Source organism: Bubalus kerabau, chromosome 20 (assembly GCF_029407905.1).
Source record: "Bubalus kerabau isolate K-KA32 ecotype Philippines breed swamp buffalo chromosome 20, PCC_UOA_SB_1v2, whole genome shotgun sequence".
Lineage (NCBI taxonomy): Eukaryota > Metazoa > Chordata > Mammalia > Artiodactyla > Bovidae > Bubalus > Bubalus kerabau.
In genome coordinates, this window is record NC_073643.1 from 50694322 (window position 1) to 50712476 (window position 18155).

Here is an 18155-nt window from a genome sequence, read left to right on the forward strand (position 1 = left end):
GTGCCCTGGGGGTGGGCAGCCTACATGTTTCCAGGGGAGATTTGGGGGTCAGGGAGAGAGCCAAGTATCACCAGCCTGGCCTTGTGGCTGTTTCAAGCCTTGCGGGGGGCTGGGGGCAGGGGGCTATCAAATGGGACAGAGCCCCGTCGGCCAGGCCCTGTGAGGATCCCCGGAGCCTCACCGTAACGTGGCACGCTCATCCCTGTCTCACGAGGAGGTCACGGAGCTACAAAGGGATAGAGCTTTTGCTCAAGGTCACCCAGCTGCTAAGTGTCAAGGCAACAACTGGGTCATGCCCTCCAGCCTTCACCAGTGGACAGAGGGTGAGTGCTTAAGAATGTGACGGCCCACTAATGAACGAGCACTGGGGGGACACAGAAAGGAAGGACCAACAGTGCTGCGGAGCAGGGATGCTGTATTGGGACCCACCTGCCGTGGACACCACAGCAGGCTCTCCCAGAGGCTCACTCCTCAGCTAGGACGTAGCCCTCCTTTTCCCAAGCTGTCATCGGCGTGTGTCTCCGGCAGCATCCAAGCCCAGCAGACCTTCCAGGAGTGGCCTTGACAGAGAAATAGCTGTGTGACCCTGGGCAAGTCACTTTACCTTTCTGGGCCTCACCCCACTCCAGTACTCTTGCCTGGAAAATCCCATGGACGGAGGAGCCTGGAAGGCTGCAGTCCATGGGGTCACTGAGAGTCGGACACGACTGAGCGACTTCACTTTCACTTTCACTAACACAGGATTAACAGAAGAAGCCAGTCTGCAGGTGTGGCGAGGACCAATGCAGAGCTCCTGGCTCCCGGCCCTAGCAGAACACCCCTTTCCTGCCCAGGCCCTGGATTTAGGACACCCACTGTGGGCCAGGCCTTCGGGGGTTCGGGGGTACGGAGACAGCTCCCGGAGGCCCTCATCAGCTGGGGTCCAGTGCCAGAGAGCCATAGGGAGCAAATGCCAGCTTGAGCCTGCTCGGCCCACGGCATCCTCCTCACCCCACCCCCTCTCCCTGACCTCACAAGGCCTGCCCCTGCACCCCAGCAGCCCCCCTCCTCTCCCAGGAAGGCTCCAGAGCCCCTCTTCCAAACCCGAGGCTCCTGCCTAGACGGACTCTGTTCTGCATCCTGGGGTGCTGTGCCCGCGGCCACCTCCTGTCCCAGCCCTCAGGTTCTGCATCTCACAGATGCTCCAGGTGGTCCTGATAGTAGCCCTGGGCCAGCAGATGAAGGATTTCAAGCTCAGAGGCCCAGCCACTCATCTCCCAAGTGGAGCCAGGGGTCATTCTTTCTGTTTGCACCATCACAGAGAATCTCCCTCCAGGCTGTGGGCTGACCCTGTTTTACCTGGAGCGGGGGAGAGTGAGGGGCAGATGCTGGGAGTTTGGGGGATTTGCCCAGGGGCCCAGAGCTTGGAAAGTGCAGCACTTGGGTCAGAGTGCTTCTCGCTCAGGGGCTCTCAGTGGGACCTTGCGGGTTCCAGCTCTCCTGTGCCCCTCCTCGGATCCCCAGCTCCTTGCGGCTCTATCTGGTGTCCCTTGTTCCTCCCTAATCAGGGCCAGGCCTCCTTCCTCACTCACTCCGTTGTGCCCTGAGGCCGGAAGTGGGTTTACTGAAGCGCTAAGTGGGGAGCAGGCAAGGCAGGCCCAGAGCCTTCCCCAGAGCCACCCCCACCCCCACACTGTAAGGCACAGCCCTTCTGGTCCTCACTGCCTGCTCTTCAAGCCAACAGTAAGGATGGCCCCTGCCCTGTCCCACTCTGACCACCCGGGTTCTGCCTTTGCCACATACTCTCTGTGTGCCTTGGGCAAGTCCCTGCTCATCGCTAGACCTCAGCTTCCCTACCTATAGGCGTGGAGAGGAGATCCAGGTGATTTTCAATACCCTTGCCCCGGCGCTGGTTTTCTCATCCCTTCCAGGGGCTCCTGGGTCGCAGCCTCTGTGACCTGGGAGAGAGTACAGACTTTGGGAGTTGGGGGTTTGAAATCTTAGGGAGATTTCATTCATTCTTCCTTCATTCAGAAGAATTCTTGCAAAGGCCACTTCACCCTTCCCTCTTGCCCCTTAAAGAATCTTCCATGTGATCCTGAGCCTCGGGTGGCCCTGGGACTCAGCCCCTGGGCCATAACAGGGGCTGAGAAAGGAGCCTTCCCCTTCCCCAGCTTCTCTTTAGCCCCAGCTAGAAAGGTGTGCACAGGCTGGGGGGGCATCCAGGCACGATGGGGCTCGAGGAGAGAGGGGAGCTGGAGAGGCCACAGTTGCCATGGCGCTGCAGTGCTGGCCCCACTGGAGGCTGCTAGTGGGGAAGGAGAGGGGCCCCTCCCAGCCCTCAGCTTCATTCTTCCTTTTCAGACGCTCTTTCTTCACCTCAGAGACAGGGCTGAGAGTTGGGGGAGCCTCATGGATACAGTCCTGCCCTATCGGGCCTCCTCTCATGCCCACGTATTCCATCCCTCCCTTTCTGGTAGGTCAGGCCTCCGTGTTGATGAGCATCTCCACCTTCACACCCAACCAGTCCCTGTGCCTGAGACCCACAGAACCCAGCCCAGCCCAAGCTGGCAGGAGAGGAGCCTGCCCTCCTCCCCGGGACACTGCTACCACCACCAACACCCCTCCTTTCTGGCATCTTCTGGGAGGGGCCGGTGGGTCTGAGCGGAAGCAGAGCCAGCACAGTGGACACTGCTACTCTGAGCATCTGTTGGCTGCAGAGGCCAGGGTTTCTCCCAGGTCACCTGTCAGTATCACAGGGTTTCCTCCAGGACCTCGTTGGGCACATACCATCCCATGTTCCTCTGGTCCTGGGGTGGGGGCATCTGGACCACAATAGCTCTCCCAGGTGGCGCTAGTGGTAAAGAATCTGCCTGCCATTGCAGGAGATATAAGAGACGCAGGTTTGATCGCTGGGTCGGGAAGATTCCCCCGGAGGAGGACATGGCAACCCACTCCAGGATTCTTGCCTGGAGAATCCCACGGACAGAGGACCCTGGCGGGCTACAGTCCATAGAGTCGTAAAGAGCTGGACATGACTGAAGTGATTTAGCACAGCTCTCCGTTTGGCTGTGGGACCTCTAGCAAGTCAGGCCCAAGGACTCCATCTCCTCGTCTGTGAAATAGGGTGATGAGAACCCTGGCAGCTCCCAAGGCTCTAAGCATTTCCCAAGGAAATGCTCAGCCAGACCTGGGAGGCTTCCTGCCTGCTCAGCATCCCCCGACTGTCACAGGTGGAGAGACTGAGGCTCTGAGAGGTGAAGTCACTCCACTGGGAAGCAGCAGTCAGAATTTGAACTCAAGTCAGTCTGATATGGAAACCTATTCTTTTAACCCCCGACAGGCATAATCTCTAATAACTCAGATGTAGACTAGCAGGGGCTTCCCAGGGACACCCACAGGCTCCACTTTCTCTACCTTGATCCCTCTCTGGGATCCAGGTTTAGGTGGGACACCCTGGAGCCAGGGAAGAGTCAACCTACACAGAGAACCTGCTGAAAATGGGTGGGGGTGGGAGGGCTTATGGGGGTGATGGGTGCTAGAAGCTGGGGTGTGAGAGGGCCTGAAGGCTCAAAGGGCTTCTTCCCAAAGGACGGGTGCTCCAGGCGGCGACTGGCGGCCCCATTCCATCCGCGGTCCTGTGCTGCCCCCATGTGGATGACAGGCTAACATTCTCGGCTGGAGATGTCCCATCACCCCAGGAACCCCCCAGAGGGAATATGTGGCCTGGGGCTGTGAAGGTGTCTCAGTGACTGGAGGAATGTGCTACCCCCAAGCCTCTGTGGGGCCTGTCTTCTCTCTTCCTGACAGATCCTGGGCCCCAGCCTGGCACTGCAGACTGCCCACCACCTTTCCTTCTTCCAGAAGCTTAGGACCCCAGACTTTTGGAGGAAACTGAACTTGAGAGCTATAGTTTCCGGCCCTCCATCCCATATTTCAACCTCTATTCCCAGTAATTTCTAATACCTGAGAGCTTATCACTCTGGGAGCAGCCCATGGTGTGGAAGAAATTCTGATTGCAAAAATGACCCTCATCCGTGGAGCTGGTCTTTGCCTCCCTTGGCCATAGCTCTGCCCTCTGGGGCCACAAGAACCAGGTGGTCTCTCACAGGAATTTTCAACCAGATCCAAAGCTTAACCTGGTGCTCAGGGGCCTCCTCTCTGACTCCCAGTCTTCTCTCCTAAAACATTGTGGTTCTGACGAGCCACTCCAGTTCCTCCTGTCTGGGCACACTGGCAGTCTCCGTCCTTCTGTAACTTCAGGACTGAGGGGACCCAGCACCCCTGAGGACTGTGGTGGCCCTCCATCCTGAACCTTCCTTGGAACCTGTGCTCACTCATTCACTTGACACTGACATTTTCCCTTAAGCCATGTCTGCCTCCTCAGGAACCTTATGGGGAACAGTGTGGCTGGGATGAACAATGACTAAACACTTAATGTATACTCAGCACAGTGTTCAGTGCTTTACTCCAATTAGCCAGTATAACTGATAAAGGAAACTGAAGATGAGTCAAAGAAATGGAAAGATATCCCATGCTCTTGTGTTGGAAGAACTGATTCTGTTAAAGCAGCCATACAACCCAAAGCAATCTACAGATTTAATGTGATCTCTATCATATTACTCATGACGTTTTCCACAGAACAAGAGCAAATAATCCTAAAATGCACAGGGAACCATAAAAGACCCAGAATTGCCAAAGCAATCCTGAGGAAAAAGAATGAAGTTGGAGGCATAACCGTGCCAGACTTCACATGATACTACAAAGCTGTGGTAATCAAAGCAGCCTGGTGTTAGCACAAAAGCAGATACATGTATCAATGGAACAGAATAGAGAACTCAGAAATAAACCCGTACACCTGTAGTCAAGTAATCTTCAACAGAGGAGGCAAGAATATGCAAAGATAGTCTCTTCAGCAAGTGGTATTGGAAAAGTTAGTTCAGTTCAGTTGCTTAGTCGTGTCTAACTCCTTGCGACCCCATGAATCCCAGCACGCCAGGCCTCCCTGTCCATCACCAGCTCCCAGAGTTCACCCGAACTCATGTGCCTTGAGTCGGTGATGCCATCCAGCCATCTCATCCTCTGTTGTCCCCTTCTCCTCCTGCCCCCAATCCCTCCCAGCATCAGGGTCTTTTCCAATGAGTCAACTCTTCGCATGAGGTGGCCAAAGTATTGGAGTTTCAGCCTCAGCATCAGTCCTTCCAATGAACACCCAGGACTGGTCTCCTTTAGGATGGACTGGTTGGATCTCCTTGCAGAGAAGAGTTGGACAACCCCATGTAAATCAATGAAGTTAGAACAGACCCTTACTCTATATGCAAAAATAAACTTCAAATGGCTTAAAGACTTAAATATAAGACATGACACCATAAAACTCTTAGAAGGGAACATAGGCAAAGCATTCTCTGACATAAATCATACCGATATTTTATTAGGTCAGTCTTTATTAGGCGATAGAAATAAAAGCAAAAAGAAACAAATGGGACATAAACTTATAAGCTTCTGCACAGCAAAGGAACCCATAAGCAAAACGAAAAGGTAATCTACAGACTAGAAGAAAATATTTGCAAACAGTGCGACTGACGAGGGGTTAATTTCCAAAATACACAAACAGTTCATACAACTTAATATTAAACACACAAACAACCCAATCAAAAAAATGGGCAGAATACCTAAATATACATTTCTCCAAAGAAGACATACAAATGGCCAACACGCACATGAAAAGATGCTCAACACTACTAATTATTAGAGAAATACAAATCAAAACCATGAGGTTTCATCTCATACAGGTCAGAATGGCCATCATCCAAAAGTCTACATATAGGGCTTCCCTTGCTGAGCGCCGAATTGATGCTTTTGAACTGTGGTGTTGGAGAAGACTCTTGAGAGTCCCTTGGACTGCAAGAAGATCCAACCAGTCCATTCTGAAAGAGATCAGCCCTGGGATTTCTTTGAAAGGAATGATGCTGAGGCTGAAACTCCAGTACTTTGGCCACCTCATACGAAGAGTTGACTCATTGGAAAAGACTCTGATGCTGGGAGGGATTGGGGGCAAGAGGAGAAGGGGACGACAGAGGATGAGATGGCTGGATGGCATCACGGACTCGATGGACGTGAGTTTGAGTGAACTCCGGGAGTTGGTGATGGACAGGGAGGCCTGGCATGCTGCAATTCATGGGGTCACAAAGAGTTGGACACGACTGAGCAACTGAACTGAACTGAACTGTGGTCCAGGGGATAAGAATCTGCCTTACAATGCAAAGGACACTGGTTTGCTCCCTGGACCGGGAAGATCCCACATTCCACAGTGCAAATAAGCTCAAGCACCACAAGTACTGAAGCCCTTGAGCCTAGAGCCTGCACTTCAGAAAGAGAAGCCACCACAATGAGAAGCCTGGCACCACAGCTAGAGAGTAGCCTCCACTCTGCAACTAGAGAAAAGTCTGGGCAGCAACGAAGCACAGCCAGAAATATAATAATTAAAAAAAAAAGAACTGACTTGTCTCTGTGAACTCCCTCCAGGCTGACTGATGTCTTGCCCACTGATTCAACATCTGCCTGGATTTGTGAAGTATTTACATTTAATTCCTCAAACATTTATGAGGTCCCCACAGGTACCCTGGCACTGTACCAAGCACAGCAAAAATAACCCCAGATGTCTCTGACCCTGTAAATTTCAATAAGTAGGCCCCAGTGGATCCTACTCAGGCTGTGGGTTGGGTTGTGGCTGGACAAGGCCTGGACAAGACCACGCCTCTGCAGGCCGCAAGACTCAGTCCCATCACATCCAGTCCCACCCAGACCAAGGTTTGTTGGGTCACAGGGGCCTCACATGTCTGACTTGTGCCCAAGGCACAAGGGACCTGGCTGACAGGCATTCTGCTGAGTCCAGCTAGCAGCTCTGCCCAAGGCTATGCCACAGAAGCCTCCGCACAGACAGAGGTTGAATCCCTGGGGGAACGGCTGAGGGCTTCACCTTTTTTGTGTTAGAAACTGCTTTGACATTTGGTGATGTTTATTGACCTCCTCTCAGAATAAGATTTTTTAAGTGTGTAAAATAAAATAGGATTACAAAGGGTTTTCATGAAAAGGAAAAGATGTCCACAGGTTACGACTGAATGAATAAAATCAGGTTACAGAAGAGCTTGTATACGCTCTTTGTACATTTATGAAGAGAAAAAGAGACAGATTGGGAGGGGAGAATGAAAAGGAGGAGGAAGAAGAAAGAAGAAGAAAAAGGAATGAAATAAAGAAGGAGGGAGGAAGGAAGAAAGGAAAGGAAGAAGGAGAGAAGGAAAGGGAAAAAGAAAGGAAGCTAGGTAGGAAAACTCTCTCTTTATACCTATGGCTGGCCCTATCATCTTTTCCCACTATGAAATGCATGGCAGGCCAATGGCTCCCGATCATGGTTCCTTTTAGCCCCCAAAATGGTCCCCTCAGATCACAGCCCAAACTCTTCATCCTTGTCACTGGCTCCTCCCTTGCCCTTCAGCTGGCACTCTGCCCTGGGCCCATCCCCACAGCAACTCCAGGCGTACTGCATGGCTGTCATCCACCTCTGAATCTGCCTCCCCGTCCGGCTCTCTGCTCACTGCTCACTCTGCCAGTGTCAAAACAACCCGGCAACAAGTCCTCAGCGTGTATCACTGATCACTTTCTAGGGGCTGTGAAAGCTCCTGCCAGTTGGAAAGCCACACAGTGGGGCAGCCTGGTTCCTTTTAAGCTGTCACAGCCTCCTTTGCCAGCCCCTACCCTGTGTGCTTCCCTTTCTCAAGGTGTGAGAGTCAAAAACCTCTTCTGGGAATTCCCTGGCAGTCCAGTGCTTAAGACTCAGTGCTGAGGGTGTGGTTTCAATCCCTGGTCAGGGAATAAAGATCCCACAAGAGGTGCAGTGTGGCCAAAAAAAAACACCCCAAAACCAAAAATACCCTTCCCCTCGTTGCCCCAACATCCAGCCCTACCTCTCCCACACCCTGGGGCCTTGCACCACTCCCACCTCCTATCGTCCCCACCTCTTCCCACCAGCTTGGTCCGCCTGTTCTCAGCACCCCTCAAGGACTTAGCTGTTGTAGAGACACCTTTCTTTCTGGCCCCAACTGATTTTTTTTTTTTTTCTTAAAAAAAAAAAAAAAAATTGGGGCCACACCACACAGGATGTGAGATCTTAGTTCCCCAACCAGGGATTGAACCCGTGCCCCCTGCAGTGGAAGTGTGGGGTCTCAACCACTGGACCGCTAGGGAAAACCCTCAATTGTTTCTTTGTTGGCACTCAGTCACCCCTGGAGCATCTGAGCCTGCTCTTCATTCTTCTAACTCAACCTGCCAGATTTCTCTCCCTTTTCTCAGGAATGCTTCAGTAAGGAGTCGCCTGTGTGTCCAGCCCCCACCCACATCCTCCTTTCCCTTTCACTCCTCAACTCTCTGCAACATGTGTCCATCAGTGTGTGAAATTGCCTGCGGAGGAGTGCAAGGAGTGTCCATTCAGGGTGGGGGGGGGGGCTATGGGGGTGGAGGGTTCTTAATCTCCTGTTCTACATCAAGTGCTGTGCCAGGCGATGGAAAATGACAGTGACCAAACCAGTCCTGAATTCATGGTGCTTGAGCCAATGAACACATGCACAAGTAAATAAAACAGGTAATTAGAGGCTGGGAAAGTTCTATGAAGGAAGCAAATAGAATAAGAGGACACAGAGTAACTGAGGAGATGGGGCAGAAGGTCTCTATTCTAGAGGCAGTCTAGGACACCATCCAGAGAGCAGGAAGAAGGCAGTCCAAGTGGAGTGGATAGCAAGTTCAAAGGCCCTGAAGCAGGAACAAGTATTTGTGCTTGGCAGGAAAGAAAGAAGTCCATAGGGGTGGAGAGAAGTGAATGATGAGTTGCCAGGATTAGGGGAGGTAAAGAATTCATCTCTAATGCAAGGGGAAGTCCTTGCAGATTTTAACTGACAAGATCTGATTTGTATCTTTAAAAGTACCCTCAGGGACTTCCCTGGCAGTCCAGTGGTTAGGACTCCACACTCCCAGTACAGAGGACAGGGGTTCAACCCTTGGTTTGGGGGAAGATCCCACATGCCGCATAGTGCGGCCAGAAAAATAAAGAAAAGTGCCCTCAGACCCCACCGCTGTGTGGAAAAAAAAAAAAATGAAGGGGTAAGACTTTACAGGGCAATAGATATCAGGAGACAAGCTTTACTCATTTGGGGTATCAACAGACATATCACATTTAATGCATCTAAAAAGAAAACATCCAGGATAAACGTATACGTATAGCTGAGTCACTTTGCTGGGCACCTGCAACTCTCACAATACTGTTAATCGGCTGTACTCCAATATAAATTAAAAGTTTTTTTAAAAAAATAAAGAAACACCGGAGCCATTGGCGCCCTCAGAATAAAGCAACAAGACCCCTGTCCCTCCCCGATTCTTGCCCGTTTCTGTTGAAGGCACCATCTTCACCCGCTTGTTCAAGCCAGAAACGGAAGCGCTACACTGGCCTTCTCCCCAACCTTCTGCATCCCAAGCCCAGTCTACTGTCTTTCTTTATCCACTCCTATCCACCCCTCGTGTCCCCACTCAGCTCCAGGTAAAGTCCTGTCCCGGACTCCTCACAGCTCTGCCTCCTCTCCTCTGCCCTCTACAGTTCACTCTCCACACAGTAGCCAGGGGTACTGTTTTCGGCACACTGATTGCCTGTCACTTCCCGCCTAACGTGTGTTCCTCAAGGACTCCCGTCACCTTCAAGACCTTTAATGAGACCTGAGACTCAAGTCCAGGAAAAATAGGAGGCAAAACCTGAATGAGCCGGCCCAGCTTGTTAGCCTCGCCTTCTTGTCTGGATTGTATCCTCCGGGCTTAGGAACCCTTCTTCACAGCGTTGGGGGAAGCTTTTCCAGTAGTGCCTTCCTGCTGCGACGAGCCTATTTCCTGTGCTGCACCGCGGCCTTCCTCTTTCTCTTCCGGTCCCACGCGCTTCGGCATCTGCGGGCCCCGGTGAGTGCTAGCCGCGCGGTATCCGGAGCCATCCGTGACTCCTGGATGGCTGCGGGGCGCGAGGCCTGGGAAGGACTGGGAGACCGGCGCCTGGCTGTGAGGAGCGGAGGCCGCGGAGCGGGGGCGGTGCTCATGGGTTTTCACCGGGTGGATGCGAGTGGGGAGGATTCAGAGTTAGGGGGAGAGCGCAATCTTGCGGCTAGGGGTTGGTTTCAAGGTACCCTTACCTGAGTTTGGAAGGGGGAGACTGGCGTCGGGTCTTGCAGAGTGAATCGAGGCACATGCGTCTGTGCTGCAGCCTCATTCTGGCCGCACGATCTTCTAGATCAGGGCGAAAAGGTAGACTCAGTCTGGTGAGCCCCCAGCTCTGATCTCCCTCTCGTTCTCCAGGTGCAGACATGGCCAAGTCCAAGAACCACACCACGCACAACCAGTGTAAGTTCCCTGGCCCAGCCTTCATCTAATGCTCCAGGCCCTAGCAAGGATTAGGGATACTGGCCAGGGAAAGGCATATTTTCTACTGTGGGCATGGGGCTGATGTTACTTTCAGCATTACCTTTGGGGTTTAGATTTACAAGCTTTAAGATACCCATTTGCATTCAGTGATAAAGGGTTTCTTAAACAAATATTAAGTGATGGGAAGTTATGGTTCTCCCCGGCTTGCCAACTGTGATGGTTGTCATATTAGAGGAAATCTCTTACTTTGGTCTAATTCCTTTCCTTTCCTGCAGCCCGAAAATGGCATAGAAACGGCATCAAGAAACCCCGATCACAACGATATGAATCTCTTAAGGGGGTGAGTGTGTGCACCGAGTCATATGAGTGTGTCTGTTTGGCTCCAGTTGCATGGACAGGGTCTTTCATTCATTCATGTGCTTAACTGTCCTTCGTTTTACTTGGACTTCAAGCTCTGCCAGGCCTGTAATAAAGTATTACTTGGCCTTTATTGGCCTGGAGTATAACCTCCTGGTCAGGTGGTAACCTGCTACCTGAGGGCAGTCTGATCATCTCCCTTGGTCACCCAGAGCCTTTCCAGGGAAAGGATGGCCTTGCCTATGTGTACCTGTTACCTTGTGAGCACTGCATTCCACTTTGACCACCCATATGACTTGATCTGACCCTGTGCTAGGGAGTTCTGATGATTAGCCAGGAAGGCTAATGCCATGGGGTCTGAGCAGAACTGTGCCCTCTCTCCACTTTGCTTCTCCCATGTACCATTGGTCTCTCCCCCTACTCTCTTTCCTCCCTCAGTCTCTTAACACCTTGTTTGCTGTGAATCTGTTGTACCAACCTTGATATTTTATATTTTTTGAGGAGGGGGTGGGGTGTCCCTTGAAGGGGTTTTTGGGGAAGACTCAACCAAAATCCTGCTGTAGTAATTTCTTCTTTCCTTCTGTGCCTGCATTTGAACTCTACTGGGCTCTGGACATGTAGCCCTGAAAATGTGTTCTGTGTATAGCATTAGCAGGGTTGCATTACTGAGTTTTGGGGTGGTGGTACGCATTTGTCTGCAGATAGTTTCTAAGGCTCAGGTTATTTTTGCATTTAAGGTTGACTTGATGCTGTCTTGAGTCCCAGCAGGCCTGATAGTCTCCAAGGTGCTGCTATAGAGAGGGGGACCAAGGGTGACTTGGCCCTTACATGCTGCACTTAACAGCTGTCTGTACCTTTCTTGTCTACCAGGTAGACCCCAAGTTCCTGAGGAACATGCGCTTTGCCAAGAAGCACAACAAGAAAGGCCTGAAGAAGATGCAGGCCAACAATGCCAAGGCCATGAGTGCACGTGCTGAGGCTGTCAAGGCCCTCGTGAAGCCCAAGGAGATCAAGCCCAAGATGCCAACAGGCGGCAGCCGCAAGCTCAGCCGACTTGCCTACATCGCTCACCCCAAGCTTGGGAAGCGTGCTCGTGCTCGCATCGCCAAGGGCCTCAGGCTCTGCCGGCCAAAGTCCCAGGCCAAGGCTTCAACCAAAGCCAAGCCACCTGTGGCTGCGGCTCCAGCTGCCAAGGGTGCCCAGGCCCCCACCAAAGCTCCGGAGTAGAGACCTTCATCTCCCAGTGTGAGGACAGAAGGACTGGTGTGACCCCCTGGGCTGCTGTCTGCGCGGGGCTGGTGTCCTCCTGTGCTATTTGTACAAATAAATCTGAGACAGGATCTGTCGGTCAGCCTGTGTCTGTGATCCCAGGGCTGGAACTAGGGTTTGGGTCGGGTGGGTACCAATGTTTTATGTGGGAGTAGAGTTTTAGCCTTCCTGGATTGTTACCGTGTGTGAGTCGGGAAATACGGCCTTGAAGTGCAAGAATGGGACCTGGTGAGTGAGTGGGTGGGTGCCTCTGGGATACTGGGACACACAGGTTGCTGGACTGGGCAGAATGGTGAGGAAACAGAACCCGAACACCTTCGTCATGTCTTCAAGCTTACCCAGAAGAAAGGGGAATTCTGCACTCTGGCCTGAGGATTTCCAGGTTCCTAGCAGGCTTGGGCCAGAGAAGGCAATGGCACCCCACTCCAGTACTCTTGCCTGGAAAATCCCATGGATGGAGGAGTCTGGTAGGCTGCAGTCCATGGGGTCGCTAAGAGATGGACATAACTGAGTGACTTCATTTTCCCTTTTCAGTTTCACGCATTGGAGAAGGAAATGGCAACCCACTCCAGTGTTCTTGCCTGGAGAATCCCAGGGACGGGGGAGCCCGGTGGGCTGCCGTCTATGGGGTCGCACAGAGTCGGACACGACTGAAGCGACTTAGCAGCAGGCTTGGGCAGCATTCACTACTGAACGGGCCCCCAGGAGGCCAAGCAATGGTGGCGCTATCTTGTATGACTGTGCTGTCTTCTCTGCCCCCTAGATCAGCTGTTTAGCCTGCTGTCTTAGTCCTCAGAGTAGCCAGTGAAGCGCCATTCAGTCACACTAGGTCCTCAAGACTAGCTTTTGAGTATGGTGGTCATTTGTTGTCCACCATTTGAGTATGGTGGTCACTTGGGGTATTGGGAGGCTCAAAAGTAGTTACTGATATACTGGGGCAATGGGTGTGGCGTGTGGTGTATGGTCCCTCATCTCTGAAGTAGTTGTTATCTTTGAAACCCTGTTCCATGAACATCCTTGCTGTTAGTACTTCGGAGTGGCCCCAGTCCACAGAGACTTTATTGTAGGGCAGGAGGGAAGAGGGCTCCTTGGCAGTGGTCCAGGGTGGAGGTTGGACTGCACAGGGCTCAGCTTTCACTGGGCAGAACCGGCACACTGGCCAGGGCAGGCAGCAGCCGAGTATATATGTCTACCCCACGGAGGAATACGGCCTCGTGCAGCCGTTCATCGTGGTCGTGGAGCAGTATGGGTGTGCGGTTCATGGGTGAGAAGCCCAGAGCTGGGACCCCTACCTGCAGGGAATGAGGGGAGCTATTAGGGGGAAGGCCAGCACCCAGGAACCACTCCAGTGCCCACCCTCCCACGAGCAGCTCACCGCGCGAAGATAGCGGCTGTCCGTGGCAGCGGGGAAGATCTCTGGCTCCAGAGTGAGGTTCCTGGTGAATGTGGAAGCAGGGAGGGCAAGGGAAGGATTGAAGGAGCAAAGGAAGGTGGAAGAGAGGGGAAGGGGAGAGGAGGGCTGGCCAGCGTGCTCACATGTCTTTGCAGGCCCCGCTAAATGCTGCCCACCAAGGGTCTGAGTCATCAGTAGGTGTCACTTGGGGCTCTGTCCACTTCTGTGGGGAGAAGGATGGCAGGATCAGGACAGAGTCTGGGCATCTTGCCCTATTCTTCATAGAGTAAGCTGTGCCTGGCACAGGACACACCCCCATGCACCTACCCAGACATCCAGCTGGCCAGTCCAGCAACAGGCCCTTTTTCAGTCCTTCAAAGGCCACAGGCCAAGGACCTCTGTCCTCCATCCTCAGATCCTAGCCCAAGTGCCCCTTGCTCAAGAAGGTGGTCCCAGACCTCAGTCTGGTCAAAGACTCCAATTACAAGTCCACACAGTATAAGATCCCACCCTTTCCTGGATCACATGTGTCCATACTTATATAAAATAATTATTTGACTTATGTCTATTTCTCTCTTCATGCTGTAAGAACTGAGGGCAAAAACTGTTTAATTCCACTCACCAGTGTTCCCCAGCACCTAACAGTGGCCTCTACAACTAATGCTTGTTGGTTAATCAAACATGTCTCTCACGGCTAAAGAAATGTCAGGATGTATGCAGGCATACCAAGTGTACAGCGACACGCAGCAAACCCAGTCTCCCCAGCTCCTATGACTCCCCCATCATAGGCGCCCCCGTCCATACCTGAGCAAACTCGAAGGTGACCCCCTCGCCAGCTGCCTGGCACCAGTCCTGCAGCTGCCCCTCGAAAGCCTAAGAGAAGGGAGGTAAGCTGACCCCGAGGACTGGGCTGAGGACCCAGGCTCCCTCCTCCAAACCCAGGTGGAGGTGGCACCTTCAGGTCCACATCCGGGGCCACACGGAAGTCAAAGCTGGCACTCATGGTGGCAGGTACCACGTTATAGGCCACGCCGCCCTCTAGGATAGTCAGGTTCACGGAGGTCACAGCCCCCTCCTTCAGTTGAGGGTCTGACTGCAGCCTGTGGTGAGGGGACAGGGACAGCCGGCAGCAAGGAGGAGGAACAGATAAAAAGGTGGCTTAACCCCACCTCCTCCCTTGCATGACCTCCCAGAGCCCTGTGCCCTTTCCCAGGCTGCCTCACCTCTGCCTCTCCTTCTCCCGAAAAGCCAGGATGGAGCTCACAACCTTGTGCTAGGAAAGTGTGAGGTGACATGTGACAGGGGCCCCAGGACAGAGCCTCGGGAACTCCCACACTCCCTCCCCGTGGGCCACACACCAGCTTCTCCGCTGCTGTGTCCTCGATGAATCGCGAGCCATGGCCTGGCTTCCCAGTGCTGGTGACCCGCACCCCTGGGAGAGGCAGGGGGAAGGGGGTGGCTTCAGAATGGGACAGGTTGGAAAAGCAACCAGCCCTGAGATGGGCCCATGGCCTTCCACCTCCTTCCAAACTCCTCAGGCAGGGCTCCGTCACCCTCCGAATGCACAGGGTAGAGCGGTTTCTGCCCACGGTTAGGGCCTCCACTCAAGCTCAGGAAAGAGACGCCGGAGTAGGAAGGGGCTGGGAGGCAGAGGCCCTGGGTTCAAGGCCTACTCAGGCCCCAGCGTGCTGGGGAGCCCTGGGCGGATGGACCCCTGTCCCTTGTGGCCCTGCCTCCCATCTGCACAGTGATCCCCACCCTCCAAGTGCATACTCACACCAGGGGCTCCGCTCACTGTAAAAGACAGTGAAGGCGTCAGTGGGGTTGGCCAGGCCTGAGGAGGAAAAGGCGGTTCAGAGGGTGGAGTGGCCCAGCCTCCACTAGCGGCCTCCCTACCCTCTGCTGGCTGCTCAGCGGCCTGCCACCCTGCTCACCCTCATCCAGGGCAAAGCCAGCCCTCAGGGCCTGGAACTCAGGCCGCTTCACAAACAGCTCCATGCCTTGGTGACCCCCAATCTCCTCATCTGTAAAGGCAGCAAGAATGTGAGACAGGGTGGGTACCCCAACACGCTCTCCCTGCCCCTGAAGGTGGCCCCCACCAGCCACTCCTACCTGGCACAAAGGTCAAGTGGATGGTTCTGGGGAAATGGTGGCCTTCAGCCTTCAGCCTCCTCACAGCCTCCAGGTATCTGAGGGGCAGGGAGAGGGTGTAAGCTGGGTGCTGGGGGGAGCCATGAGATGCTTGAGCAGGCAGGCTGGAGCCTTGGGCCCTGCTCCACCACAGCCTAGCAGGTGACTCCAGCAAGTCTCTGTCCCCATCTCCCCATCCAGGCAATGGTCATAGCAGGAATTCCCACCCAAGGTAAGGGGTCAAGATGTTCCTTGGCCTTGCGGTTGTCCAGTCACACCTGGGTTCCGTGAGGAAGCTGGGAATGAAGGACACTCACTGGACGCTGACACACTTCATGTCCTGGGCGCCCCTGCCGTAGATGTAGCCGTCTGCATCCTTGAAGGCCTCAAAGGGATCATGACTCCAATATTCCTGGGGGCATGGGCAGGAAGACGGACCCAAGCCCCAAATGTAGTCATTGGCCTACTTCGCTCAACTGTGGTCCCGCCCTGAAGAGGGCTGCTGACAGCCGTCATCCCTCATCTCTGCCTCCCACCTCCACCGCCAGCGCCCCCAACCCACCCTGGCACGGAATGGCTACTGGGCAGAGTCTGCCAGAGTGGAGTAATGCTCTATGCGGTCAAGTCTGTGCCAGGACCAGCACTGCAGGCGCCCTGCAGTTGAATGGGCGGGTCTGTACTTTGTCCACAAGGGTTGCTCCATTGTGGGACATTGTGTTCCCACACCCCCACACCCCCAAGACACCTGGAAGACAGGAACCACATCTGTATGGGAGTTGAGCAAGACGGAGGAGAGTTTGGGGTTGGTGCCTGGCCAGGTTAACACAGTCACTACACGGCCAGGTGCCACCTAGAGAGGGCCAGGAGGAGGGGTCGTCAGTGCAGGGCGAGAAGCTGCTTCAGGCCCACCTCCCCCTTCCCATGCAGCGCCGCACGCTCACCTCCACTTTCTGACAGCCCAGGCCCAGCTGGAGGGCTCTCTCCTCAAAGAAGGCCACGGCTGCCCCTGGGGACACAGAGAGCCTGGCTGCCGCTTCTGCCTCCCCACCCATCCTCACCTCTCACGGGCCCAGGCAGAGATGGCGGGGGACATCCAGAGAGGGGAGCAGACACCGGCCTCCACACAATTCCTCATCCATAAGAGACCTTTGCATCTCGGTCCCCAAGGAAGATGTTTCTTGGCCAGTGACCCTTTGTGGAAGGCCAGGTGGCAAGTCCAGAGTGAGAAGCAGGTGTCATCCTTACCCTCCCTAAACATGAGAAAACAGGGACTTCCCTGGTGGTCCAGTGGTTAAGACTCCAGGCTCCCAAAGCAGGGGGCACGGGTTCCATCCCTGGTAGGGGAACTAGATCCCCACATGCTGCAATGAAAGCTCCCACATATGGCAAATAAGACCTGGCACAGCTAAATAAATACTTTTTTTTTTTTTTTTTTTTAATTTGGGGAAACTGACTCAGAGACACAAGGCTCACCAGCTGGGATGTGGACTGGACCTAGGTACACAGTTATCTGGCACCAAGCCTGATTCCTTAAGGGCTGCGGCCTTTGTTCAACCCCAGGAGACTTCCGGGAGCCTCTGCTTCCCCTCCCCAACCGCAAGTCCTGGGGAGTGAGGGAGAAGATTTTCTTATCTAAACGCCGGTTGTAACTTTTGGAGCAGCACAGACTAGAAGGTCTGCTAAGTCTGTTGACCCAGGGAACGACTTAGAGCAGTGGAGGAGCCATCTGAGGCAGCAGTTTAGGCTCAGCTGGGTGACAGAGGCTGCTGCCTGGTTTACAGCACAGTCCCCGTCCCTGAAGCCCCGCCACAGGTCCTGAAACCGCCGCGTGCTCACCATAGTCCGGCTCGGGCTGGAGGGTGCGGATGCGCAGGTACTGACGGAAGAGCGTCACAGATGGGTGCTCGCCCTCGCTACCCTCGCTGGCCATGGCGCTGCCCTGCCGTGGTGAGCTGGGGGCAAAGCGAGTGGCTGCCTACTCCTCCCCGCACCTGGCGCAGGTGGACTCCATCTGCACGCCGCCCCTCCCCAGGGCGGTTCCCCGGACGTCCCCCGTTACAGAGCCCCCATTCTGTTTCAGGCGCTGTGCTGGCCACTTTCAACACAGTTCCTTATTTAATCCCCCAAGGAGCCCCATGAAGTTCATGCCTCTGAATGCACACATTACAGAGGAAAAAGCAAAAAGAGGCTCAGAGACAGCTAGAAAGTAACTGAGCCACGTTTGAACCCACACGTTGACTCCCGCCGCCCTTCTCGAAAAGAAATTTCCCCATTGCCTGGATTTCACTTCAGGGAGCTCCAGATCCCGCTACCCCTCACCAAGGCCCCCCACCTCGCTCTTGGCTGGTCTTGGCCCGCGATCGCCGCTTGGCGTCCGCCCTGGACTCTGGGCGGGACTCAGGGTCCTGTGAGGTCTCAGGATCAAAACTGCCCTGGTCCGCCCACCACGTGGCCGGACCTCGCAGGGCGGAACCGAAGACTGCGAATCAGGGCCGTCCCAGACTCTAAGGCCCAGTCGGCCAGGCCGTCCCCGCCCGCCAGTGGTTGCAGCCTCCACCAGTTACCTGAGGCTGGGAGT

The 18155-nt window shown here is 54.1% G+C and overlaps 2 protein-coding genes and 1 long non-coding RNA gene across 5 annotated transcripts; 1 reads left to right on the top strand and 2 right to left on the bottom strand.

Moving 5' to 3' along the window:
• Window positions 1-398: 398 nt before the first annotated feature.
• On the bottom strand, window positions 399-9906 carry LOC129634930 (uncharacterized). The gene is made up of 3 exons (XR_008705998.1): window positions 9775-9906; window positions 1837-1937; window positions 399-560 (listed from the first exon to the last, which is right to left on the bottom strand). It is a non-coding gene; the product is annotated as an uncharacterized LOC129634930 (long non-coding RNA).
• On the top strand, window positions 9861-12125 carry RPL29 (ribosomal protein L29). 2 transcript variants are annotated; one of them, XM_055557432.1, is made up of 4 exons: window positions 9861-9972; window positions 10363-10407; window positions 10704-10768; window positions 11656-12125. In XM_055557432.1, the coding sequence occupies exons 2-4, from the start codon at window positions 10371-10373 to the stop codon at window positions 12010-12012; spliced, it is 459 nt and encodes a 152-aa protein (XP_055413407.1). In that variant the 5' UTR covers window positions 9861-9972; window positions 10363-10370; the 3' UTR covers window positions 12013-12125. The 2 variants fall into 2 exon arrangements, with proteins under 2 accessions (XP_055413407.1, XP_055413408.1); XM_055557433.1 differs by having other exon boundaries at window positions 9969-10068.
• A 961-nt stretch (window positions 12126-13086) lies between these two features.
• On the bottom strand, window positions 13087-18025 carry ACY1 (aminoacylase 1). Of its 2 annotated transcripts, XM_055557424.1 has the most exons (15): window positions 17910-18025; window positions 17414-17529; window positions 16519-16583; window positions 16323-16427; window positions 15895-15989; window positions 15560-15636; window positions 15382-15471; window positions 15225-15281; window positions 14806-14879; window positions 14671-14720; window positions 14403-14547; window positions 14252-14320; window positions 13591-13670; window positions 13430-13490; window positions 13087-13346 (listed from the first exon to the last, which is right to left on the bottom strand). In XM_055557424.1, exons 2-15 carry the CDS (start codon window positions 17505-17507, stop codon window positions 13182-13184), a joined length of 1227 nt encoding a protein of 408 aa, XP_055413399.1. In that variant the 5' UTR covers window positions 17508-17529; window positions 17910-18025; the 3' UTR covers window positions 13087-13181. The 2 variants fall into 2 exon arrangements, with proteins under 2 accessions (XP_055413399.1, XP_055413400.1); XM_055557425.1 differs by lacking the exon at window positions 16323-16427.
• Between the last annotated feature and the right edge of the window lie 130 nt (window positions 18026-18155).

Coding starts and splice junctions, on each gene's coding strand:
- RPL29 (XM_055557432.1), top strand. CDS start 10,371: ATGGCCAAGTCCAAGAACCACACCACGCACAACCAGT. Junction 10,408..10,703: donor CCACACCACGCACAACCAGT/GTAAGTTCCCTG, acceptor CCTTTCCTGCAG/CCCGAAAATGGCATAGAAAC. Junction 10,769..11,655: donor GATATGAATCTCTTAAGGGG/GTGAGTGTGTGC, acceptor CTTGTCTACCAG/GTAGACCCCAAGTTCCTGAG.
- ACY1 (XM_055557424.1), bottom strand. CDS start 17,507: ATGGCCAGCGAGGGTAGCGAGGGCGAGCACCCATCTGTGACGCTCTTC. Junction 14,548..14,670: donor CGGGAGAAGGAGAGGCAGAG/GTGAGGCAGCCT, acceptor CCCTCACCACAG/GCTGCAGTCAGACCCTCAAC. Junction 13,491..13,590: donor AGCGGGGCCTGCAAAGACAT/GTGAGCACGCTG, acceptor CACATTCACCAG/GAACCTCACTCTGGAGCCAG.